Source organism: Geospiza fortis, unplaced genomic scaffold, assembly GCF_000277835.1.
Source record: "Geospiza fortis unplaced genomic scaffold, GeoFor_1.0 scaffold173, whole genome shotgun sequence".
NCBI lineage: Eukaryota > Metazoa > Chordata > Aves > Passeriformes > Thraupidae > Geospiza > Geospiza fortis.
In genome coordinates, this window is record NW_005054334.1 from 5,415,033 (window position 1) to 5,442,387 (window position 27,355).

The 27,355-nt window shown below is 37.9% G+C and overlaps 1 protein-coding gene across 1 annotated transcript; it reads right to left on the reverse strand.

Moving 5' to 3' along the window:
• Window positions 1–923: 923 nt before the first annotated feature.
• LOC102040888 (putative RNA-binding protein Luc7-like 2) lies at window positions 924–19,756 on the reverse strand. Its single transcript, XM_031057725.1, has 9 exons — window positions 19,701–19,756; window positions 18,806–18,876; window positions 17,031–17,125; window positions 8,005–8,103; window positions 7,057–7,167; window positions 6,253–6,396; window positions 5,041–5,217; window positions 2,936–3,027; window positions 924–1,122 (listed from the first exon to the last, which is right to left on the reverse strand). Exons 1-9 carry the CDS (start codon window positions 19,709–19,711, stop codon window positions 924–926), a joined length of 999 nt encoding a protein of 332 aa, XP_030913585.1. The 5' UTR covers window positions 19,712–19,756.
• Between the last annotated feature and the right edge of the window lie 7,599 nt (window positions 19,757–27,355).

A 27,355-nucleotide genomic window follows, 5' to 3' on the forward strand; every position in this document is an offset into this window, starting at 1 on the left:
ACAGGGATCCACAGGCATTACCCTATTCCACAGACTATACATCACAGGAGAAGCTACATGCCAAATAAGAGCTTCATCCTGGAGTTAGCACAACTGTTCATCAAGTAGCTTGTGCCCAAGTCCCCTGCAGAAGTAACTATGACTCAACTCCTGAAATAATTTGAACTATAAGCCCTGCATGTGTGGCCACTTCAAAACCTGACCTTTCATCTTGTAGGTGAACAATCTCAGGGTTTTAAGACTGGGCACCCTTTCACTGTACTGTTCTCGAAGTATGCCACAGTAGGTAACCTATACAAGGAATTCTGTTTATGAGCAGACCTCCCTACCAAATGCCCAATTGTGCAATCCCAAGTCTTTTAAATTATACTCTCCTTAGCCAATCCTCAGGAGCAGACAGCAACTGAATAATTCAAAAGCAACAGCCCCAGCCTGCCCCCTGCAGTAATCTTTCCATGAGAGATCTTTGCAAAGCACAATCTTCAGATGCAGTGCAAAAGTTTACTTTCAGGCATACCTAAACCTACTTTTATCTGGTGCAGTTCACAACAGATGGGTGTTGGGAACAAGAGCCCAAGGGAAAACCTGAAGGTATTGACAGTAAGATGACTGCTGATATCCCTGGGTTCAAATGAAAATCAGCTGTTTCACTTTCTATGCTGCATGAAACTGGTATCAACTTGACACCAATACTCTGTAGCACTCATCCAAAACAGAAATAATATATAACCCTGTTACTGATACATTAAAAAATAGAGAATAAAGCACTCTGGTGTGTCAAATCATAAATATGCTGAAGTTGTAACTGAAATCTGAGACAGACTCAAAATGTGTTGAAATTACTAAGTGGTAAGCATAAACTTAATTTAGTGTGAAAATTCTCATTGTGTGTTGGAAAAAGCCATTTATTTCTAGGGCAACATTCACCTCTTTTTGGAGCTGCGCTCCCGGCTCCTCTCCCTGGAGCTGTGCCTGCTTCTATGGTGGCTGCGGCTCCGGCTGCGGCTGGTGGAGCGGGACCTGTGGCGGTGCCGTTTCTCACGGGATTTGGATCGAGTCCGTCTCTTGCGTTCCCGCGAGGCTGAGCGAGAGCGGTGTCTGCGGCGCTCCCGGGACCTAGACCTAGGAACACAGAGGGCTTAGAGCACACACTGCTCTCACCCAGCCACTCTCACCAGAGTGCTGTGAACATTACACACTCTATGTGTGAGCACATCTGTACAGAGAATGAATGGCCTGCAGTGTTCAGAGCCATTGCAGTGTCTGATTTACAGGCAAACAGACATAGGAAAGCAATATCAGAAAGCCTACAAACTCCTTTTTGACTAATGCAGACAATTTTATAGTTAATTCATGACTGTATGGCTACAGCATAGCAAATTCAGGCTCCTGAAAGCAAATAAAAATATGAAAAAAATCTACTTTTTACATTTTAAACTAATATCTGTATCAGGGAAAGAAGAACTTAATGATGCAGTGACAGGGATCATCTGCCAGAATCTGTGTGTTATGATGTTCTTTAAAAACCGGACTATATTGTTCCCCACAGCTAGAACAATAAAACTAATCTGGAAGGTTCTAAACACTACACAAATCTGGCATTTTCTTATTTCTTCCCCCCTCCAAATCACGTTGCAATCATACCTCACTGGTGACCTTCAACTGTGTAGATTTGAAACTACACTCATATTATTCATGGGTGATCTGATGAGTTAACCTGGTGCTTAGGGATTTTGAAAACATGGGCTTTCATCAAGATAATAGCCAGAAGCTTTTGTAAAGAAAAAGCAATTCTCTGTGTTTTAAGTGTTATTTGGGACATGAAGCTGCATTGTAATAGCCACAAAATAGATGCAGATGTATAAACTGAGTAGCATGGTGATAAATAGTGTACAAACACACAGAGAGATGACTATGTAACAGAAAGCTTTGTTTGTAAAGATGGACATCTTAAACTAACAGTGCTAGACAGTTTTAAAATGTTCCAGCTTGTGAAAGGCTAACTTCACCGCTGGTATTCCTTGTCTGCAGATTTATATACCTTTTGGCATGCTTGCTGTGGGATCTGGACCTGAAATAAATGGAAAATAGTAATTTTTCTTAAGAGAATCTCACTATCAAATAAAGTGCAATTTAGTAATAATAAACCAGACTAGCTGACCTGTTATTATACTTCTTGCTTTAGCAGCAAGGATTTAAAGGCCTTTTATTTGATGTCAACATCTTTGTAACACGTTTATCAGGAAACACATCCCTGTTTCATGTTGGTTGGGTCTTTTAAAATTTGTTTTTGAGACAACTCTACTAGAAGCCCAGAAGATTATCTAACCAGCTTTTTGACTTACATCCCTCCCACAGAAAAAGTTTCCAGGGGAAGTCAGTATTCCCAGATTTCCTTATAGGCAAATAGTACCAAACTGCAATACATTTCAGAAAGTCACTGTTAACCTCTGAAACTTAACATGTCAAAAGAACTGCAACTCAGGTTCCATTCCACTCCAGCCCCACCAGGGCTGAAAGCTACTATTCCATAGAAGAAGAGGGAACTGCTTTCCTTAATCATACACTGAACTGCTTCCAGTAAGAAAGATTTCTAACGTCTCTGAAGGAAATTGTTAAGAGATGTAAGGAGCTCATATGCATGTAAGCTCACATCTGTCAGGTCTCAAAACAAGGTACACGCCTGAAAATTATCCCAAAGGCCCTTTGTTCAAATATGTAGAGACAATACTATCAGCAGTTTTTAAAAATGCTTTTTATGAGAACAATTCCATGTTTTAAGATTTAGAATGAAATTCCATCTCAATCCTTCTAAGTTTCCAAGAAATGCAAACTATTGTAATTCTGCGTATTTAGAAATGTGTATGAACTGTATCAGTTTTCTTATTAAAGACAAATAGGTCATAATATACATGCAATTAAAACAGATCCCTACCTCCTTAGTTTCTCCCTTTCTTCTCTTTCCCTCTCCTCTCTACGTTTCAGACGTTCCTGATTTCGTTTCTCCTGTTTATCAGCCACAATCCTCTGAAAGTAAAAAATACATTAAGTTATATTAAAAAATTTTTCACATGAAGGTGCTATAAAAATAATCTAGACAGTTAACATTCAGTTCTTTCCCTCAGGCATATCCCCTTTCCCTTGTGTATATTATTCCCACTCTCTTCCTCAGGATATATACATATATTTTATTTTTTTTCTTGAAGAAACAGAAGTTATTGCAGAAGAGCTGCACATGGGTGTTACATGAAGACCTGAAATATGCAGTTAAATATTAAGTTTTTAATAAAGAGGAATTCAGAACAGTAAGTCATGCCTTTAATGTGAGAGTTTCCATGCCAATCCTATCATGTTTTGGACACTGGGGAAAGGCAGAAAGCAATCAGAACTGGGAGAGTTAATTGTTTCTTAAAGGACTTGGTTGGGCCAACACCTAAGTTTTGAGGCTACTTGTTTCTGTATGACTGTGGGATCAAGTTAGAGCAGATGCTTCAGCTGATAGCCCCCAGGGTGAACTCACTACTACTGGGGACAAGGCACGCTCAGTAGAGGGCCCTCAGGTGTGCAACTCACAACTGGAGATCTGGCCAAACCCAAGTCTTGCCACCTTCTGGACATGATGCAAGAAATTCAACTCTTTGTAAAGACCTTCTTCTGAGAGGTGGAATTGCCCCAGCAGCATCTTGATTAGATCTCTGAGGAGAGCTCTGAGGAAGGAGGGGATAGTTATTGTTTTCTTTCTTTATCAGCAAAGCAATTTGAAAGATTAATTTATTGATGCTTTGGGAATGTGAAATAGTTATCCATGCATATTTTGTTCCAAATGATCTAAATAATTAGTTATTTCAACCCTTTTTGTCAAATTATATCTATATTTCCTTGTACAACATCAGCAATTTAACTACAAGCAAGGTTTCTTGTTCAAGTGACTCTTTGCATAATTTCGTGGAGGATGAGAGGAAGTACACGTGACCTGTTCTAGGCATCTAAGATTTAAGTTACACAGCTATAGTCAGGAGCCTGAATTGGCAACATCAACAGGAAGAGCTGGCTCTCCGAAGGGCAAGTCACAGTATCCATGCAAGACAGCTGGAATATTACAGAAGATAAACCAGTCTATTTATTCAAATCCAGCAGCAGCAATTTCTGCTCTTAGGAATTCAACCAATTTAGCTACTGTCTTTGGTGATTTCTAGAGTTAAATTGCTTAACTGAACTGTGAACTCCATAATTTGTCATAAATTAAGGTCGTAAATGGCATCAGCGTTCAAATCCATCCTCTTGAAAACCAGAGGTCCAGAATATAATTCCAGTAAGTCTTTCTTCCAGCATATGATTTCTGGTCAAGATAGGTTATAATATTCCAACTGGATTTCAAATGTTTGAGCTACAGAGAACATGCAACCTCCCCATAGCAATTATTTTTGACTTCAAGATATATATAATTTGGTATTCCCATTCTGGATAGCTACAGCCTTGAGTTGTTGGATTCTATTCAAAATAATTTCCTAATCTTTTTCCAGGTAAAATAAACAATTTGAGTTTTAGTAATTCATCATACAGCAAGTTGTTTGAGTTCCAAGCATTTCTTTATATTTTTTTGAAAACTTTTCCAAGTGTTATCATCCTCCTTACTACACGCTCTTGTCAAGAGTCTCCTTATTACTTTTAGCCAATCATCTGGCTAAAAGCAAAGTTCATTTGGCTATCTTCTATAACTGCTAAATATGTTTCAACATTGCTGTTGTTCACTCAAAATACAGTTCTCCATTTTAAAAGGAGATTCAAGTTCTTAGCTCCCAAGATGCATTACTTTGAACGTGTGTTTTAATCTACCTCAGTGCAAAAGAGGTCATCTTACAAATCTATCCAGATAATTGATGCTAAATTAGAATGTTTAGTGTTTTTAGGCTAATGAACTCCCAAAGCTTAAAGTGATATGAAAAAAAAAAATCATACACAGAGAAAGAAATATTCCATTAAGGCTGCCTGGCAAATAATTAAGTAGGAGCACACACAAAAAATGTAAGAATGATTTACCCTGAGTTCCTCAAGCTTCTCTCTTATTTCAATAAATCCCAAATGTAGTTTTCCTCCAAAGTGATCAGCAAGTCGTCGGTCATTATCATGAAGACCAAGATAAGCCGAGCACACTTCACAAACCCGTAGCTTCTGCTGCTGAAAGCTGGAGGCAGGCATAGAATTCCTGTATACTTCCTAGAAAAGAAAAACATTTGCTGTTACTTCAAAATGCACATAAACACAAGGATGACACTTTACTGAAGATACACTACAAATAACCAAATTCAATGTACACCAGAACACCCTTTAGTTAATTCACACTAGTCATACTTCAACTGTATCACTAAGATACAGGGCATGTTTCCTTATTTTGAAAACTGAACACATTTAAAAGCAGGACATCAGCAACTGTTTTTGCAAATTAAAAAAAAAAAAACGTTGGGTAATTACTACCTTAAGATTATATTATATAGAAGGATGATGTACTTTTTCATGTACAACAATGAATAGACATTAACACTACGATTATTATGTTGATGTATTATGAAAATATGACACCAGTTTTAATTCTGAATCCCATTTAAAACAACATTAGTTTCCTGAGAAATTTACCTGCTTTTTAGACACTAATTAAACACATTATCTGAGCAAAATTTACCTAAAGACATTCAGATGATAAACCAGCAAGACTGCCAGCAATCCTTCTGGTACTTTTGAAACAGCTGCAGATACTGAAATTTCTAGAAACCAGTATCTTTGTGTAATATGATATGGAAAAGCTCTTGGTGAATTCTGTCACCTGAACATTACCAGGATCATTTTGACTTTCCTGATACACAAGACATGAACTCTTTTAGTGAAGACAATGGATCACTCCACTGAAGCTTTCCAGAATGAGGTTACAACAGGGCTGCCATAGCAAGAGTCATGAGACCAAATCAGGTGCAACCATCACAGCCACAAAGGTAGTGTTCACAGAGACAACTGACCAACACAGCCCAACTAAGATAAATGCATTATTTGTGGAAAGAAGTCCAATTTTAATGGTATAGGAGTATACTGAAGGGTAGAAACTTTAACTGGATGCCACAAAGCAATTTCTTTAGTTTTATATGTAGCAATTAGCTAAGGATTTGACAGAGATAAGACGTCTTGCACTACACAGAAGCCAAGCAATTTAATATTTGACCCTGCCCTCTCCATCCCCCAATCCTTACACAATCAACTTACTTCTGCTTCTCTCTTCTTTACCCGAGCCTTCTCCACTTCATCCATTACTTTCTGAGATTCTTCCACATTCCCATCAGCTCCGAGCTGTTCTACTTTGGCCAACAGTTTCCCAATTTCTTCATTCAATTCATGAACTCTTTCAGCCTTGAAAGACAAGAAAAGGCTTAACACAGGAAATACTTTTAATTATGGAGAACAATCTGAACTACTACTGAGTTATGATATGCAAAATCAGAAGGACAGAATTAAAAGAAACACACAGAGAAAACTCCTCCAGTTAGAACTAAAACAGAAAATGCCTCTCTGCAAAGAACACAGAAAAAGGCTAAGTTACCAAGTCTATGTAAAATTCCAGAAAAGGATTTTGTTCAGCAAACTGCAAATAATTCACACTTATCCATAACAGTCTTGAAAAATTAATATTTGTACAACCATTTCTCCTAGCATTTGCATATATGTGCAGAAACATTACAGGTTTTTCATTCAAAAAAGATGTAGAGAAAAGGACATTAATTTTGTTTACTTTATAGATGAAGGCTGGATCAAAAAGTGTAAGAATTACTAACATTTCTACAGCATGGATTCAGAGCCAAGTTTCCTGAGGTCAAAAATATTAGAGAGGTCTCTTCCCTCTGTTCTCTTCTGTGCCTTAAAAGGCAATTTTAGGAAGGACAGAGAAAATGTATTACTTTTCCCCCCTCTTCAGTAGGAATTCTCAGATTTGATATATTTTCAAAACCTGAAACTGGCTCCTTAGAAAAACTGGTCTCCAAAAAAAAGCAGTAACTTGTCTGCCATGCTTACTTTAGCTGCAACTTCAGCACTGATCTCTTCCTGGGTTTCTGCTAGCCTTTTCTTAGCCACTTCTGTCCGCCGGTCACAGTCTGCAATAAATGACTGCAGGTGGTCCATTGCCTAGAACATCAGTAAGAAAAATGATCAATGCTGTAGAATATAAATAAATTAGCTGTAAGGCTTCTTCAGTTTATTAAGGCTTCACTTTCACAAGTTTTTATTAGTGATTAGTGAAACAATAATCTACTGGTTTATGCTGACTAATCACACATATTCATACAGATGGTTAAAAATTATAATCTACACATTGCCATAGTTTCTAAGTATTTGCAGAATTTTGGAAGTGAATCTGTCTTAAGACAGAAGAAGTAGTAGTGAGTATTTCTAGTGGCATTAAAATTCTTGGAAGGCTATTCAGGATCACTTCATCCAGCTGTGACATGCAATACTGAAACTTTTCCCACTAGAGTTTAAGTAGGTATATTAACCATCCCTCCGAATAACAATTAAAAAACTCAAACCCTTTTGTCCTAGCAAAGACTAACTTCCTAGCTGGGAGTTCAAAACAAACTACAGTGTATGGAGACACAGTATATGATCTGTTATCTGCAATATTAAATTACTTTCTTTGTTAAGTGTAGAATTTAAAACTCTATTCAAAGCATGCATACACAGCTTTAACATATGCTTGCTATTTGACAACACTAAGACAGCACTCAGGTTTATCATACTCTGAGAGGCTGTTAACAGTTCTCCTAGAGATGACTACCAAATTAGCACATAATCATGAAGAGGCAAGTATCTTTCATGTAACTGTGACAAGAGTTTCTCTGCCTCTTTATAAAATTGCTTTTCAAAAGTCTTCCTTCAGTCTGTAACACAAAATCTGTTGCTTAATTTATCCACCCAAGTACACAAACTAATGCTTTCTCTCCACCATTAAGACAAAATACATACATCAAGCTCAAAGAAGAAATCTTGATCTTTGGATGCTATTTCATAGTCTGCCCTTAATGCCAGGTCATGCACTTTCAGGCATTCTCCAAGGTCCATTCTCTGAAAAGACAAAGGCAATGTGATTTAACTTTTCAGATGTGTTACAAGGAATAAGGGTAGCATGATTTTCTTTAACTCTCAAATCTTCTGAAGCAAGTCATCTCCCCTGTGGTAATGACAGTTTAACAAAGCTATAAGTTTATACCAGGTCTTTGATAGACATGCATGAATCAAGAAATAATAACAGCAGAGCCAATGAACAGCTTATCTTATGATGGCTGTTTGCATTACAAAGTATCATTCATGTCCTGCAAAAATGCTGTTTTACTAGAAGTTCAAAAAAGTGACTGAAGTAGAACATCATGTATTGAACTTAAACAGTTTAGGAGAGCCAAGTTCCATGAAAATAACTGGCAATTAAATGGTCAAATTCTTGACCTGAACCTGTCTGCACACTCCATGATAATGTGTTTCCATTATATTCATCACCTCAAAGAACTACAACCACAGCACCATTGTAAGCGCTGCTTAAAAAACATTCTTGAAGCATTTCAAGTAGCACAACCAAAAATCAAACCCCTGCAAAACATTTTGTAAATGAGGGAAGATGAGCTGAATGTTGGACTATGTTCAAGAACCAGGGAAGAAAAAACTTCACTTGTAATCTAAAACCATTCTAGAAGGGGCAGGAAAGAAGCATGGATGTAAAAAGTAAGTAGGCTGTATCACTTATCTTGCATACAATGCCACTGAGGAGAGTGCCCAGAATCTTACTGGGTTAGAATTACTGTTTTGAAACTGAATTTTGCATAGGAGACAGCATAAGAAATTCCAATTCAGTCTGGTCACGACAGGTTTGGTGACAGAGCAACATGCACTTGACAAAAAACAAACTGAAAAACTCCACCCACAAACAACCACGAAAAAACCCCAAACCACCACCCCCAAACAATCTGTAATGGAGACAAAACTGAATGAACCCAAAGCAGCCTCTCTGCAACAGCACAAGCTGATGTAGAATCATTGGAAGTGATTGTTATTTACAGCACTTAAAACCAGCAGTTTCAGTTAAGTCTGCTCTTAAGGCAGCGCTCACTTAATATTAAGAAGAATTAATCGTTTCTTAACATTGAAAGCACATGACAAAAATTGAACTCTGATGGAAAAAGCTGTTACTGTTGTAGTTAAATAACAAATTTAAATCCAAACATAAAATAATTAATAACTTGCATTGTGAGTTTCGTAAATAGAAGCTGAATGTTAACTCAGAATATGCGGCAAGCCAAACGAGTGAGGGTTTTGCTGAGTTTTTGTTTGTTTGTTTTCAATAAAATACTTAGATTTAAGTACAATCAAAGCCTCCCAAGTACAGTAAAATAAACAAATCCCAATTCTTTTAGTCTTTCGAATTTTTACTTAGATTTCCAATGAAACTATTAAAGTAATTTTTATGGAAGCTGTTGGTTTATTTCATACAGAAGTTTCAGATGGAGAAAAAAGCCTACATTGGTAAAATAAAGAATTTTGAAGTTGAAAAGGTTTTTTATAAACTGCAGTTATTTAAATTCCCTTCAGCTACCATAAAGCTGTTTTCCGGAAAACATTTGATTGCAATAGGGAACATCTGACTGCAATGATAAAGGAAAAGATTAGCTTTTCCTTTTGCAACTACACAGGACCTCAGCAATTTTGTTAACTGATGCAAATCCACAAGGACCTTGAAGCTGAGCAATGTATTATAGAGGTCTCTTTCCAAGCCATGCTAACACTATTTAAACTGAAGCATTTTTTCAGGAAAGTACTTCAATACTAGGAGAGCAATGTGAAAGAACTTAAAAAAATTATCTGAAAATCAGACACTTGAAAATTATCCTAAAATTGTGAGAAGAATGACTTTATGCCAATTCATCTCTTGTACTGAATAAGGTCTTTAAAGCTAAAACTGTAAAACTCAAGGACAATTCTAAAGTTATAAATGCATAGATAAGGTTAGTGACGCACTTCAATAGGTCTGAATATAGTGACAAAAAGCCTGAAACACATCCACCACACACAACCCTCCCCGCTATTCTAACATGCAACTTGCATACACTTTGAATAAATGCATAAAATAAAATTCCATCACACACTAAAAACCCTCATAATTCACATAACACTACCACAACATGCTGTTCACTTTACATGTGTTTTATGCTTCTTTCTCTCTATTTAGGTTGGATTCAACCTCCACAAAACAGTACATCTTCTGATTTATTTGCCTCTTACTGGGAATTGTAAATCCAAAGCCTGAAAGGATGCTAATCAGTCTGAGCCAGCATTACTACAGAGAAAAGTTCTGTCCTCCCCTTCTCCCTGCGCTGTGCCACACCATGCTGGCACATCTGTCTGTGCTGTTGAACACAATCTGGGTAGTGACAGGGTAAAAAACATCTTAGCAAACCAGAGAGGCAAAATTTTCATCAGCATACCTTTGTCCAACTTGTTGGGCAGCCATACAAACAACGCGCTGAGGGTATGTAGGGGACAACACAGTAGTGAATGAACTTAAGAAGCTGGGGTCTCTTACAGTATTAAGATGGCAAACTCAAAAACTGTTGAAAACCTTCAGTAATGTTAGTGGAAATTTTGGGAGACAAGGAGTATATTATGATTCCTTTTTGTTAGATGCCTCAATCACAACAGAAGAAATTTTGGCTCCCCTTCCCCCTTTTGACCTAACAGGGTGGCCTAACAGGGAGCAAGAAGAAGCAGGTACAAGAGAAAAGGATTCTTTATCACTAGTTTTGCTGCTGAAGAAATTACATCATTGTTGGAACTGCTCCTCAACACAGCCTATACTAGTCCTGGGTAATCCTTTGTAAGTCTTCACAGAAATATTACTACAAAACGTCTTTCATAAAAGTTCCTTTAGCAAATCCCAATGTAAAGAGATCTAAAAAAACCCACCACATTTAAAACTCTTAAATAAGTTTGCACATTAAATGCAAAAACAGGCTTAAAAACACTTCTGCTGGTGCAAGTTATGCAACATCAGGCAAAGGCAACTCATCTTGGGGATGATTAATACTGTCAAAAGCCTATGCTGGGTCATGACTGCCAAGAACCTTAACAAGCACAGAGCAGCTTGCAGTATGATCCGGCTCATATGGGTAGCTGCAAAGTAGATGGACAGCAGATGAAAATGGACAAAAGATACAGTAAGACACATTATTTTCCTTTTCCACAAGTCCACCTTGCAATTTGGTGCCAAGACATGCTCTTCTCCCAGAGGCAAAGAATAAGCATTGGTAGTCTACCATTTAAAGATCAATAACATTTGAAAAAGAAGATGGGTAAGAGGGAGACTCATGCTCAGACACTGAGTTAATGGAAGGCTTAAAAAGAACACACACTGTTTTTCACCATCAATACACTGACTTTCAGACAGAATTACACTACCTAAAAGTGGTATACAGAGCAGTTCAGATGAACAACACAAATAAAGAAAGGCGAAATAATCCAAGTCCCCAGGCTAGACACAACGGAAGTTCATTGAGTGAGCTAAGCCATGCTTCAGGTCTTTTGGCACTGAGATTAAAATCTGAAGAAAAGCCGATATATTTGGAGACTCTTTATTTCACATGAAAGTTATTGATAAAGACTAGTCTAGGTAACCACATATAAAGCAGGGTATCAGGAATCCTTTTGTTATTGCTGAGTTCTACTTAAGAAACTAGTGCATTCTAGTACTTGCTGACCATTTTCTACAATATTTTTTTATTTTAGTGTTAGATGGGCAATTAAAGATGATTGACTTCCCAGAGCTGAGGTTTAAAAAACTGGTCTTTCATTAAAAAAAATTTGTATTGAAATGATTTAGTAATAATTTTTGTCATCCCATCCACAAAATAGAATCTTTGGTATAATAAAGAAATATGGATTACATTTTGTTTGCATAGTGCTGCTTCAATCAAATCAGGTAAAAAAATTACCACATGAATTAATTACAAGTTAACAAGGAAGAGCCGGCCAAGAATCTGGCAGTAGAGCATCTGTAGAGTTTATTTGCAAAATAAATGTGCACTCTGAGTAGCTGACAAATAACTGAATAGGAAACTAAACTCTCATGTGATGCCGTTTCTGGAACATGAAATTAAGGTGGGGTTTTCCTGCCCCTTTTCAGCTCTTGAGCTACCTACCTACAGCAAAATTCTCATTTTAGCACTTCTACAACTGCTACAAGTTCCTTTGACAGCAGAAATTTGATTACTGAATATACTCTATACAGACTGCAGAAAGAGCACAGAAAAGCTAAAGGTACTTAAAACACAAAGGGCTGATGTTGAGCCAAGTGACACAGGAGCACAAACTATCAAATACTTTTAAAACCAGCAGGTATCTTTGACAGGTTTTTGACAGAAAATACTCTGGGCAGTGTTTATGTAGATATTTCTTTTTAGATATAAAGATACCAAAGCAGTTCACATTCAGCCAAGAGAATTTTTTGTTTGTTTGTTTGCTTAGAAAGATCTGACACTGCTGAAAAACTGATATTGGAGGAACCAGATGTCTCCCATTATCGAAGTGTCAAGGCACTACCAGGGTCTGTATGAGAACACTTGCTACTGATAAAAAGAAGCTGAAGACAGACTCTTTGCTGAAATCTTCCTTATTATGGAACGCATTCTTCAGCTGCACTACCAATTTTATTTTGAACAGATTTCTAGACTTGCGATAAAACCCATCCTTTCTTGCAGGCAACACATATTTAGGAGGAGATTTAAGTTCTCTGACTCCACTAACAGTTTTAACTTTTGTAGGACTTCACTAGCAGGAAAGAAATGCTGAGCAAAAAAGATGCAGAAATTATTAAGTTGAAGTCCTTAGTAACCACTGAATTCCAGGTATCTTCTGAAGTACAATACTTTTTAAAAGACATTGCTCCATGTAACCATACTCTCATTTCTAAAGACTTCAAATTAGACTGCTGCTAGTTTTGGTAGTGATGATTTATTCTTTCTTCTTATTAAATGAGATACTTTACTGTTTACATAGTATTTGCTCTTCTAGCCTGACTATAAAATACATTAACACATCAATGATAACCATGCAGAAAGTAACAACCCTCCCCTCCTTCTCAATAAATTAAACCCATTAAAATGGAATGTGGCACAATCAGTTCACCTTCCTGGTGCTGACCAAAGAAACTAAGAATACATTTCAGGAGACTGACATGATCACTTGAGAGGACAGCAGTGCACTTCACAATTCATCACCACTGGGCTGAAGGCTTCAAACTGACGTAGCTTATGCAAGCCCAACTTAATTTGATTTGCTAAACTGAAACAGTTCACATGATCAAATCAGTCCTGAACTGAAAAGCTGATACCCTCAGACACAATGCCTTTTAACACCTTCTAATGCTTTTTCTAGAAGTACAGCATAAAATCACAGTCACACCCCAAACCACAAGTTTTAAGCATACAAGTAGCTCCAGAGCCAGTGGGACTACTGGCAAATAAATGAACTGCAGATCAAAACTCCTTACTAACATCTATCTGCACGTGTTTGAACTATCCAAACTTCTCTTATGCAGTAAAAGGAGATACAGACAGTACATTCAGCCCACCATGAGAGGGATACCCATGGGCAGGTGAACTCCATCTTTTTCTAGGCTCCACTGCCTAGAAACCTTCTAGCTTCAGTGCAAGCTTCAATACCCAGCTCCTCAGCTGAAATCTAAATTTAGATGTCTTAATCTGGAGCCGAATTCCACTCCTAATAAGATTAAAGTTAGCAAAGTATTCAGGTATATTGCTAAACCAGGGTCTTGATTAATGTGGTGTTTAGTCAGTAAGAGCCCTGAAGAGCTCCATGCAATAAATTTAGGAGCATCTAAAAATATGCTTAACTGCAGGATGAGCCAAGAGAGCCTATTTTCAGGTCTGTAATAAATAAAATGCAAGAAATATTTTTTTCCCTCCATAAATACACATAAATACAAAGTTAATTCATTGAGCAGATAAGAGCTTCTGAACCATTGTTTGCAAGACCATGTATAGTATTTGTGAAACTTTTTTCATCAGGGAACCACCATCAAGTTGGTAAGAAAGGCAGATTAATGCAGAAGTGTTGGGATTATCAAAGACAGCTACTGGGTTACAACTATTCAGGACACTGCTACTTAATAATAGCCTTATTACAGGTATTAGTTTTTAATCTTCCCACCTTGTCATTTTCATTAGCACTCTGCTATTCATTCAGAAACACACAAAGATAGAGAAAACACTGCTTAACAGGTTCATACCATTATGGGGGAGTCACCTGACTCCTACACATGCAGCTTCAGTCCCCAGTGTCAGAATATGGATTAACAAACTTTTTTGTAAAGAAAAAGCCCAAACACCCACAAACAAAAACCCACACCAAATCAAAACAAAAAACCCACAATCATTAAGGGTAAAAGTAACAGTGTCAACCCTGTAAGGCAAAAAAAAAAATCACTAGCTCTAAGTAGGAAAATTATTCACTGTTTCATCAGCCAGGGTTTACAAAGTCTTACTAATTTCTTATTGTAAAATTTTCAGCTCAAAATGAATGAGCAAGCTCTTAAACCACTCACTTATATATAACTGGTGTCCAAGTGATCATTAAAACAAAAACACCTTCTCCAGGCAGAGATATTTCTGACTGCTTGACTTGAAATTTCCCAGTCTAAAACCCAGCAACTTAGTAGCACAAAAACATATCCCTAAATAAAATCCCTAAAAAAATGTATAAACACACTACACCTTTACCAACACATACTGCAACCTGAGGAACATGGGTTTTTACTGTCAAGGGAAATCAAAGTCTTTGCAGAGTTTTGGGAATTTGGCCATTAAGGGAAAGAACACACCAAAATAACAGGGCCTACTCATATAAGTCACTTTGTTTGTCTTGTGTTATCGGTGAATGTCCTCCTTGAGTGGTTTGAAAGAGTGGGTGGCCTAGAGATGTACAGAAGTCGGCATTTTGCAGACAGGAACAGTAATAAACTACCTAGGAACTGCAGATCATCTTGTGACACACACACAAAAAAAGGCAATTCATATCCAGTATTTTACTGATAATCCAGTCGATATAGAGACTCAACCTCATAAAATGTCCCCAGAGAACTTATTCTTTCAGGAGCATTCAGAGACTTAAATTAAAAAAAAAGAAGTCATTTAACTTTTGCTACTATAGGTCTTGAATGTGAAGATGCATCAAGATCTTCCTAACAAAACTCTGGAGAAAACTTCACAGTCATTTTCTAAATCAGTGACAAACTGTTCAGTAAGACTCCATGCTTCCTGCCCTTTTAAAAACTGCTGTTAAGAGAGAAGGTCCATTCCTGTAGATCTATGACCAGGTAAACAGCAGAACATCACACAGCCCAGGTAAAGCCTGTCTCTTTTGAGTCCCGTTTCTACTACTCCCACTAAAAGGATTAAACTAGTCACTGTTTTTCTGCACCCAGATTTACATTGTAGAATACATTTTCTGGTATGATGACTAATTGCATGAGGAAGGAAAAGACTGATATTCTCTAAAGAAGCAGTTTCATTTAGTATTCCAAGAGCTGCAGCAAAATCTGGTATGAGGCTGAAGAAAACTTCCACTGAGGACTGAAACTGTGTGAGCTGCCCCAGCCGATATGACTAACCTGCAGTGTAAGAGGTGCTACTGCATGATACCTATGACTTCTATAGTTCTGAAGATAAACATTTCTTACAGCTGTTATAGAAATCTTTGTTTACAGAAACTGGACCACAATGAAAAGCTGTCAAACAAATCCTTGACAAGTTTCTTCCTGTGGATTATGACCAATGCCTTTGTATGTTTTGATGGCATACCAGTATGTCCCAAGCAGGAGTTATTTTGCTCACCACATAACCAAAGCACCATCCAACCTAACAGATGGGTGAAAAGAAACACACTGTTCTCCCTTTCCCCGCCATTTTGTTTGGACAGTAATGCATAAACCAGTTCAAAATAAAACTATATATACATTGATACACAATGCTACTTCAAATAATCCCTCAGACAGATTTTTCAGTACTTATTTTCCCTGGTGCCAAAGGATAACAAAATGTTCCAACATGAGTGAAAAAAGCTACCCTAGCAGCATTAAAAACAGTAGGCACGCGGGACTCTGTAACATCATACTATATCTCTCTACTATTAATTATTCTAATCATCAAACACTAGATCAAATAATCAATGAAATATTACTCACTTGCCCTTCACAAAATAGTAAGCTACCTCAAATATGGATCACAAGGTAAAGCACAAGCACAATGACAAAGCAAAGCTACTGGCCTCTGTCAGAGCCCCTTGTTTCCTATCCTCACGTAGTGGAACTTCTACTACAGTGTGCACAAATGTCCAAGTCAAACAAGTTATTAATATGCCATAAATTGAGATTTTAAAATTGCTTTAGAATTTATGACAATGGCACAGTAACTGTATATTGTACAGTAAGTGTCACTATCATGTTAAACATATCTAAACTTTTAGAAATTTAATGATTTGAACTTTCAATTATTTTCATTAAAATATTTCTGAAGAGAGAAAACACTCTATACTTCTCTATACAAATGCATCTGTGGAATACTCTCCCACTATAACATACATTTTTAAGAAAGTAACTTCATAATTTATACATACAAGATATTTTATTTCTTTCTATTACTTGCAACTGTACTACTGTAAGGCCACTCTGCTATAGCACAACTCACGTCCATAACCTTATGTGGCTTTTCATGTAAATGATGAAATTTAGGTAATAATTAGCATATAGAACAGAAGAATTCTAAAAATTAACTTCAAAACCCATAAATTAATTGTTTCTGAAAGTTCCTCTGAACTACCAGAGAGTGCTAGATAGTCGCTGAAACCCATGAAATTTAAGGAAATACTACAAAGAACAAATATAATTCAATTTCTGTGCTTATCTAAATAAAACATGAAATTCAGCTACGTACAGTTCCAGAGAGCACATCGTGAGGGCAGCAGTTGAGAAGGTGGCTCTTGCACACTCGGTCATCACTGAATTTGATTCGCTGACGGGTGGTGTCACCTGCAATATAGAAATCAGCACGTTCCAGGTCAGAAACCTGTGGCTGTCAGACGTGTCCTGCAGGTTACATGCAAAGCGTTAACAGTGCCCTGTCACATACTGAAGGGTCTATGGAAACTAGAACTCGAAACACTCTATGCTTCTTTGGCAAACAACACCAAAACCACAAATGTGTGTTTTAATGCTCTACAATGCTATTTAAAAATCCTCTCACACTTCCCCTTCAAAAATGCAGCAGGAAAAGTGCTTGAAACCAGAAAGTCAGTATTAGCTTAAAAACACTTTGATACAATAGCATTTGTTAAATGAGCTATATAATGCTCTGTTCAGACTTTGCATGAAATAGTGACGTATTTCTATGCAAGAATTAGCATATCAAAGCAGCCTCATAAGCACAAAATGAAACACATAGAGTCTTCACCAAATCCCACCTGATACTCATTTTATGATTTTGCTCTTGGATGCAATGCACCCTTTAACATCTGATGGGAGTAGCATAAAGAGTTGGCAGAAGAATGATTTTAAATGCTTACAAACCTGAAAGAAAAAATCAAATTTATAGGCATAGCCTATATGCAAAATATTTTAGAGATGTTTGAAGATGTCCATATGATAAACCTTTTTTCTTTTTTCTCCTATGTGCTGTTTGTTGGGCTGGAACATCTTAATTATATCTCCATTGTGGCAGGGGGGGGGTTCTGCATCAGCAGAAGCATCAACCCCCCCAGACACTGAAGTCCAATTGCAAGGTTAAATAATCCCTTCCCGGAGCAAGACCTGAAGTCTTCAGAACAAAGTAACCAGCTGGTATTCTGGGGATGAGGGCTGAACATGTCTCCCTTTGAGTAAAATAATTGTCACTGTTTGAAATTCAGAAGAGAGATCACTGCAATGGCTCTCTTCTTGTTAAGACACAGGCATGATAAAACACCTCAATCCCTCTAAGGATGCAGCCTTTTTTTTTTTTAACATAATTTGAGATGATCTTTATAATTGAAAACCTACTGGTGAATTACTGAAGCAGAAAGAGCTGCTGGGAGAAAAAGTGACATACAGTGAACTCAGACAGCAGCCTCTTCCATTTCTTCAAATATTTTAGAGAGTGTAGATACATTTTGCAGTTATTCAAGTTTTTTTTAATGGCTTCATGATTTGAAACTCTAAACTTTTAGATTTGAATCTCTTAAACAATTCAAGAAGCCATACTCACTACTGAGGTTAACTACAAGAGAGAGGAATAAAAAACCTGCATCATTTTAGTCAAACCTTTCTTATTATTATGTAATCAGATTTAAAAATATTTGTTCTATGTATAGGATGCTAATATATAACATTTTCAGATGGGCCATGTTTCAGATTATTAAGTAAACAAAAGCTTTCATAAACAATACATGCTTAATTTGCCTGCAGGATACAACAGGTAAAACCTGTAACCCACACACCAAAGAGCTTCAAAGCAGTTCAACAATAGGTTTTCTAGAGGGCAACCTTACTGCTTGGTTATACTTACAGTACTACAAATTCAGAGTAATCCCTTTATAATCATGCCTACTACTGCAGTAAAGAGTTTTGCTCTTTTTTTTTTTCTTCTTTTTAGGAGGTGGATCTTTACTTTTTTAAACACATAACTGCGTTTGTTCCACATTCATTAACACATCTGAAAAGTTATTGATAACTCACGGCTCGGCGAATGCGGGGCCTTTCTGACACTCCCTTGCAGATTGATGTAGGCAGGCAAAGATACATTGAACCTTTATAAATAAAACAAGGGGCCAGATTGTTCAGTTTGTATAGAAAAATAGACTCTGCCAGCAATTTTAACACAGCATCTAGAAATACATGTTGACTGTAAAGATTCTTCTATATAAAGACACATCAACAAAATAAAGTATTTTAAAAAACCCCCAAAGCTGATGGCCTCATAGCCATAGGAGTCAAGGAGTTACCAAGACCAGAAAATTGCTGAAAGACTCATGTTCCTTAAGTAATGTTGGCAAATAGTACTTTCACAGACATTACCTCCAATTACCTTTTTTCACACCTCTATCACAACTAGGTACTGATACTACAGCTGAAATACAGTCCTTTCTCATCAAAGTGGCTAGAATGATAATCACAATTACCAACCAGAGGAAGACAGCATAGGGAAAAAAAGAAGTGGCAGAAACTGATCAATAACAGCCTCAAGAACACTTCACACATTTGTATTTGTATTTTAAACTTTTATTCTTCCTCCACTGTGCCTTTATTTAAGCATTTAAAAAATTTTTAGAAAGGTTCCCTTACAAATATGATTGGGGTATTTACATTTTCTTTTCTACAAAAAGCAATTTTATACATTTGCATTTCTTTTTAATATATGGTGTTTCAGAAGGAAAAGTTTATTTTAAAAAAAGGTGTCATGTATCACATTCTAACAGTGACTGACTGTTGGTCCCTCTGACAGCTCATTTGCAAGTCTGATAGCCTCAGAAGAAAATGTTTTTATTCCTTCATTAATTTTGTGAGCTTCAATATTCCTAAACAGTGCACACTTCTTGGCAAAGACAGAAGATTTATTCTGCTGCTGACCTACAGATGAATCATCCGGAGAGGGTGATGGCCTGGGATCTACACAGGTTGCTGAGGAGGGGAGGGAAGAATAACATCTGTGGATCCACTATGCACCTGACATTCTGCCTACAAAAGCAAATGAGATTTATGCAGATGCCTTCTAAGAACTAAAACAACACAAACAGATGTGTTCTTAAGACAAGGACTTCTGCAGTACAGCAGGTGACCAAGATGCTACTTCTGCTTGTCAAACTGTAGGGAAGTTGATACCTTCGTTGTATGGTCAAACAAACAAGTGAATACTAAATCTAAATAATGAGTATCAAGATTTTTTTTTAAATATATTTTTATATATTCTGTAATAAGAAAGTAATACACCCAGGCACCAAGTAGCTGCAGTCACTTAAGTTTCAGAAGTATTCTTGAACATCTATAAAGAGGACATGACCACTGATATTTCAGACCTTATTACAAATTCTATTTTAACAGGTAAATAATTAAATCAGCTCAGAATAGCAGTTTATTTAACCGTGCCTCTGAAGAATAGCACAATATTCAACTACTTGATATTTAAGACTTAAGCTCATAACAGAAATGAAAGTAATTTACCAGGGCATTACAGGAGTCAACATCTATTACTGTAAGCCATCCCTGTGTTTCCAATTAGATTTTTTCCACTAAAAGAAAAATCGTATGGTTGATAAAATTTATATGGAGAAAAGATAAATTAAATTTTCCCCAAGAAGCATCAGCTTTAATTTTACTGAAAGTACCTGTCCCAAACCACATTTCTCTAAGAGACTACTTTCCCAGTAAATAGAGAACTTTGAAACAGAACTGAAAAGAAAAAAAGCAAAACACCAAGGAAACTTCTATACTTGACCATTTCATATCCTTTTCAAGCATAAGGAAACTGCACACAAGATATAAAAATATTCAAGAGATTATCGGTAATGTAAAATTTCTGAAGGAAGTTTTCTATTTTGTATAAAACATACTGACTACAAAATTAACACCAATATTTAAGACCAGTGCATACTGCTGATTAAGAAACATCCAGAGGTTAAGCTTACAATGCGCACTTGTACTACACAATTCACTTTGAACTCCCAAGTCAAATCTATTAGCAGGCCATCACAATGTCATTCCTGTTCGGTATATTTTAATCACAAACCAGCAGAACGCATCAACAATGCTTAGCATAGTAACACACTCATAACAATGACTTCTTTCATTCAGCATCTCTTACTATTCTGATGTACCCTAAAATACACTACTGTCAACAATCCCAAAGCACTGGTGAGGAGAATAACCCTTTATAATCCACCTGCAACCTCTAATTGTAAACCAGTGGTGCAATCCATGCAAAGGAAATAAAGTGAATTTTCATTTTCATGTTGCTGACTTCCTGAACTAAGATACAGCAACAAAAAAATGGTTAACTTTCCACTCAAATTTTTGAAGCATGAGTCCCAACATGTTGGCAAAGGACTCTGACAGCTTTATTCAAGAGCTACTAACAGGGTGGAGTATGTGTTTAAAAGCTGTGTATCAAATTCCACCCGCAAAGCAAGCCCGGTCTAACCAGTATCCAACACCATTATTTAACTGAGGCTTATGCAGGCACAGAAGATCCTGTTCCTGCTGCACAGCTAACTCTGATCCTCTTCTCACTAAACGCTGCTCATGTTCTGATCCTAACACTTTTAGAATAATACATATTTCTAACCAGGACTGCTTCTGTTTTACACCATGACTGAAGCAACACTAACGAATGCAGACGATAATGAGACCATCCTGTAGCCAATGCATTACAAGTCGAACAAATACAGGAATGGTTTTCCTTGAGGTATGAATACACCCATTTGCTTCTTCATAAATGCCATTTTAGACAGCATCCCAAGTAGAGAATAATTCCTCAAATTCTTCACTGTTCCCATAATTTTTAAGGTTTGAACTATCAGAACTTATAACAAAGCCAGAAAATACAGACAATTCACTAAACACAGTCATTGCTCCTAAAACCTGATCACTCCTGATTGACAAATTGTCCCGGACACAAATAAAGCACGTTTTCACAAAGTTCATGTGTTCTGACTACTTTCAGATTTCTGAGCTGATTTCAGTTCAACATTTTGGGGAGGTTTTGCAGAAATCCCTGTATATGAGATATTTTTCTCTGCCCTTGCTGCTGCTTTGTATTTGAAAGCAGAGCTTTCGGAAGAGGCTCTTGGCTCCCTAGCCTGGCTCTCAGCCTGGAGCTACCCAAAATGGCTACAAAATCCTCAACAAGGATCTACCAAAGTTTAAACACACATACCACCTTCTACCTCCAAGCATGAAGCAAAGTGGAAACCAAAATCTACCTAACCCCGTAAATACCAACATAAACCCTCCATCCATTGTTAAGTACACAGAAATTCTTCAATAATCCCATACTAAAACAAAAAAATTAAAAAATAGGTTACAAGGTCTAGATTACACCTCTGTTACCCAATAAAGTGTGCCACCAAACACATGGTGAATAAAATAAGCACAGTAATGTCACTTCAATTCCTTCCAAACAATGAGAACAGAAAAGTCACACATTACTAACCACTACTAAGGATAACTGAAGCATAACCCAGACAAACCAGTTAGGATGTGAACAGACGCAAAAAGGGTAGTATAAGCTTCGAAGGCAGAAGAAGATGATGTACAACAAGAAAAGTGTGTTCGCTAGCAACAGCTGAAGAACTGAGTTGAAGACTTCAAACACAGCAGCTCAAAAAGCTAGCAGGTGAAGCAAAAGGAGGTGCTGACTGGCACTTCATACATACAGGTTCTGTCTAAAGGCTCTGGAGATTTTTCTGCTAGTCACATAGCACAGTATTTGTTAAGATGCTTGGGAGAACCTTTTCATGACCACAGTCTCAGAAGCATGCACAAATTCACCTGTTTTTAAAGAGAACTGTCCCAGATTGCAAGGGAAGATATTTGCCATCTGTATGGCAGTTGTCTTCTTAGTTAAGTGGGCAGTTTTTCTTATCTCTTCCACAACCACTCCTCCCTCGGGAGGGGACATCTGCTGGTAACAGACTATTGAATGTCACTGCATGGCTGATAAGAACTACAGCATCCCATTGTGAGATGCTCTGCCCAGAAGGAGGAGCCAAGCATTGCTACCCAGATATAATCTGGAGATTCTGGAACACCAGCACGGGCTGGTGTTCTGGGCTTCTCCACTAGATTTCCCAGAGGAACAGCAGCTGCCTCTTCTTCCACTGGATCTTCAGAGGAAGACTACACCTTTCTACAGGATCCCTGCTCCAAGAGAACCACACCTGACATTTCAGGAGGACTGCAGCCACAATTCCAATTCAACTGCTACCAACACCCTGACCAACAGGGTGTCATGTTGTGTTCTGACTCTGTCAGTGTTGTTTTAGTTTGCAGCATTGTTTATTTTATCCTTTTATTTTCTTCCCTATTAAAGAACTGTTATTTCCTGTGTCCATATTTTTTTTGCCTGAGAGCCCCTTAATTTAAAATTTATAGCAATTTGGAGCGGAGGGGGAGTTTACATTTTCCATTTCAGGGGAGCCTCCTGCCTTCCTTAGCAGGTACCTGTCTTTGCAAACCAAGACAAGAATCTAATTAACTTTGCTAGATTTTCATATTTCTAGACTGTGATCTAATTTTGAAGTGGTGGCAATTATTTTAAAAACGCAAACCACCATCACATTTCTTTGCAACAGTCAAGTCTTAGCAGCTTCAAGATGTTGTGTGGCACCACGGCTATTGGGATCTGCTGTGTCTGCACTACTGTCACAAGTAATGATCCTGCTTCACTCTCTGCTTCCAATCAGTTCCTCAGGCTGACTCCAGCATTCACTCCTGCAGCAAGGCAGAGCACATGACTGACCTGGTGGAAAATGAAACACTTGGGCAAGATAAGCTGATTCAAGATCAAATGGGATCCTCCCCATCAGGCCTTTTACAGAAAATTTTTTTCAATCTTTGCCTATTTAAACTATATTATGGAAGAAGACCCAATCCTGGGGATACTAACATCAATTGTTAACATTTCACTCAATTTGCAAATGACTCAATTTATAGTTATGATCCTATCTGTAAGGTTCACTCCTGTTTTCTGGAGAACAGGGATGGCAAAAGTAGGGCTTACCTAAGCGTACTATTAAAAAGAGCTTACTCAACTTTACAGTTCAAAACCAGTATTTTGAAAAATATAAGTAATACTTTTCTATGTGCTATGTACTCCTAAATGACAAGCTTCTGCAGCTCCGGTCAACAACAAAAAAATCAACTTGAACTAACCTTTTAACTATTGATATATGGAATAAAAACTCTTTTAGTTCAAGTGATAACAGTAAAAAAAAACCAAACCAAAAATATCAATATATAAGCACGTAAGATTAGCACCTGGTTTTCAGCACTACTTATTTCTTAATATTTGGAAAACCCAAATTATATATTCAGAAATTTATATTTAAAGCCTCTCTAGGTATGGCACGTTATCAGTACTTGGAATGCCATTTCAGAGATTTTTTCCAGCCTGCAGTCATGACTATATTAAGAAAAGCCCAGCTTTTTACTAGCATCGAAATCAAAGATACTTTTAATTTTCTTTTTAAATTTTGGCACAGTTCACATCCAATTCAGCTTTCCACTTGTTAGAGAAGTGTGCAAGAGAAGATTAACCTAGGTAATAGGCAATGTATTTTAAAAAACTCACGAGCTTTAAAATAATAATTAATATGTGTTTTTCTCAGGTGTGTAAAAGAACCACTCCTGCCATTCAGACATTTCTTTGTATTGACATCACCAACCCAACTGCTTTTCAGTTAACCCAGCTGTATTCTAAGAACAGCAACTCACTGGCAAGTCCAGAGAAGCACCAGCCAAGCCCCCTCAGTTCCACTCTCTGTCAGGTGTCTGTCACATGAGCAAAGGCAGGCACGGAGCACTGGGCACAGCAGCTGCCAAGAGGCTGCCGAGCCCCACATCCTGGCAGGTACCCCCAGCCAGCGACGCCCTGTGACTGCGAGTGCATCCATCCTGCTGCCCCAACTCAGCCAAGGGAGGCAGCAGGCTGCCAAAGAAGTGGGGAAGCTCTCAGCTGTCCCTGCCCACAAGCACAGGGCCCTCTGGGAAAGGGTAAGCCAGGGGCAGGAGCAGCACACCTGCTTCTGGGTGGCCGCATGCTGGGCAGCCCCGTTTGACAGAGAAGTCTCCTCTCTAGCACAGATGATTTGTCATTAATATTCTTACAGCCTTGTGGGTATTTTCTGAATCGCTGTGATCAGTAGGAACTGTGCTTTCTAGGTGTTCTCAGAGCTTAACAGCAAATCTATAAAAACACTTAATCACTACACCTTCCAGGCTGCTCCTTTCTGGCCCTAGGGACACCAGTCATAATGAGTGCACACATTGTCCCACAAATTAGAGCCTACAGCTCATCTCCTAAACCCATGTTTGAGCATCTGATTGTGGAATTTTCAAAATTATTTTCAGATCATGTTCATATTTTCTACAAATGATACTAAAACCTAAAAGGGAAAAAACCCCTACATATATTCAGGCATGGCTGCTGGTTCGAAATTTACTTCTGAGTTTTTTCTATTCTCACTGACGAGATCAAATGTTTGATCTACCTTTTCTAAAACAGGTAAGATTTTTAAGCCTTAATATTCTAGGCTTCTCAAAAAAACCCCGAACAAGACAAAAAGACCTGCCAGACTTTGTAAAGTATAAAACTAAAAAGCACTTTGGTAATGTTGAACAGTATAAAACAAAAACACTGCCCAAATAAAATTATTTTTTCAGAAACTATTGTGTTTTAAACTCTAATGCGTTGCCAGGGAGAGCAAAATCAAAGGCAATGGGGACAAGTGGTGAAATGAAAGTTCTAACCTACCAAGAAATTTAAAAATTGACGCATTCTAATGAAAAGCTGCAATTTGCATGTTAACAGAAATAGACTATTTGTCAAAGGTAACAGGAATATTAAAAAACCTAACGACCCCAAACCCCATTATTCTCAAGGTTAGCAATATTTCAATGACCTTGAGCCTGGCCTTGGATTTATTACATACCAGCTCTGCAAAAAAATGTGCATTTTTAATCCCTGTGTACAATGCAGTATAAATGATGCTGATGCTCCAGCTCCACTGGACTTTCTTTTTTTTTTTTTTAACTAGAATGGTGTTACACAGAGATCCTCAATCCAATCATGGAAGTCAGCTTTACAAATCATCTTTTCTCCTTATCCTTCCCCATCCTGCCCATTTTGTTTAAACGCTTCCTTTATAGCCAGTTAGTTTGTGAACAGTTCAGCAAATGTGGTTTAGGAATTACAGGGTGAGCTGGAGGGGGGGGAATACAATTATCAATACAATAACTGCCTTCTTACAAAGCCAGAGAAAATATAGCCTGAAATGGCTATTCTTGGTTTAGATTTTAGTCACTTAACGTTTTTGGGCAGCTGTCTCAAGTAAATGACACTCTTCTCCCACCATCCAACAGAAAATACTTTCAAAACCTGAAACGGCTCCTCCACCCCCCTAAAACCTTCTGTGTAATGTTAGGGTAGCACTGAGACAGCAATCTAGGTGCCAACACTGGGAAGACCTGAGTTCCATAAGCACAGTGTTACTTTGCCAAGCACTCAGACATATGCAGCCACAACAGAAGTACTGGAAAATCTTCTGGAGCAAGACAAAACCACCCCAAATTAGATCCTGTATGATGACAACTCACTAAACAGCCTTACTCTGGAAGACAATTTTCGCAGAACAGTAATTTAGAACTCTGCAGAAAGCATTCACGATACAAGGAATATGCATAAACCAGTTACATTTTTTTAAATTCTAGATTATACTAAAAGAAGCTGTCATTTCATATGAGCCCAGTACCCAGAGATAGTCAGGACATATAAGGTACGTCCCACTTCCTACTCGCTGCATGGGTAAACAGGTAACTGTTAATTTAACAAGTTAACTCCACAAACATAACACGTCTGCAAGAGTGAGGACAGACTGAGTATGAGTACCACATGCAGAACATTTAAATTATCTCTAATTGCTGCCTACCCTCGGGTGCAGAATTTTCTTGTTTGCAAGTTAAGAACTGCTCAGCCTAAGCGGAACTGCTCTTCTCTAGCAGCTCCCCCCAACTACCTGGATTTATGGCCGAGTGCTGGTTCACTTTCACGCTGGTGGCCACGCATCCCGACAAAAACTGCAGAAAACTTTACGCAGTAATACTCTCCACTGTGTGATCGCAGAGCGATCTAAAACCTGACCGTACATCTCCTATCTCCCTCTGGGTATGACTGCCTCCAGATGTTAAGCTTTTACTTGGCTGTTTAGGGCGCTTGTTTCTAAAAGAGTTTGTCCACTTGGGTCAACCTCACATTGCCTTTCAGAAAGCAACAGCCATACCGGCCTGCTGGCTAACACGATAGTTCGGGCTAGAATTTAGACAAATCTGTAACGACACAAAACCCCACCCTGCTCTGCTGAAGGGGCTGTTGGTCTGGGGGAATTTTTTTGGTCCTCCCCTCGATGACTAGAGTCTCTCAAGCGTGTGTGGCCCTGTACGGTGACCGGGCGGAAAGGCTGCGCGCCACGGACACCGCCAGGAGCGGATCTCCAATAACAGCGGCACCGTCAGCTC

Bases quoted from the DNA above. Each gene is read 5' to 3' on its own strand.
- LOC102040888 (XM_031057725.1), bottom strand. The intron at 6,397-7,056 runs GTAAGCATGGCA...TTGTCTTTCAAG, and splicing joins GTGCTGAAGTTGCAGCTAAA to GCTGAAAGAGTTCATGAATT. The intron at 3,028-5,040 runs GTAAATCATTCT...TTTTACTTTCAG, and splicing joins AGAAGCTTGAGGAACTCAGG to AGGATTGTGGCTGATAAACA.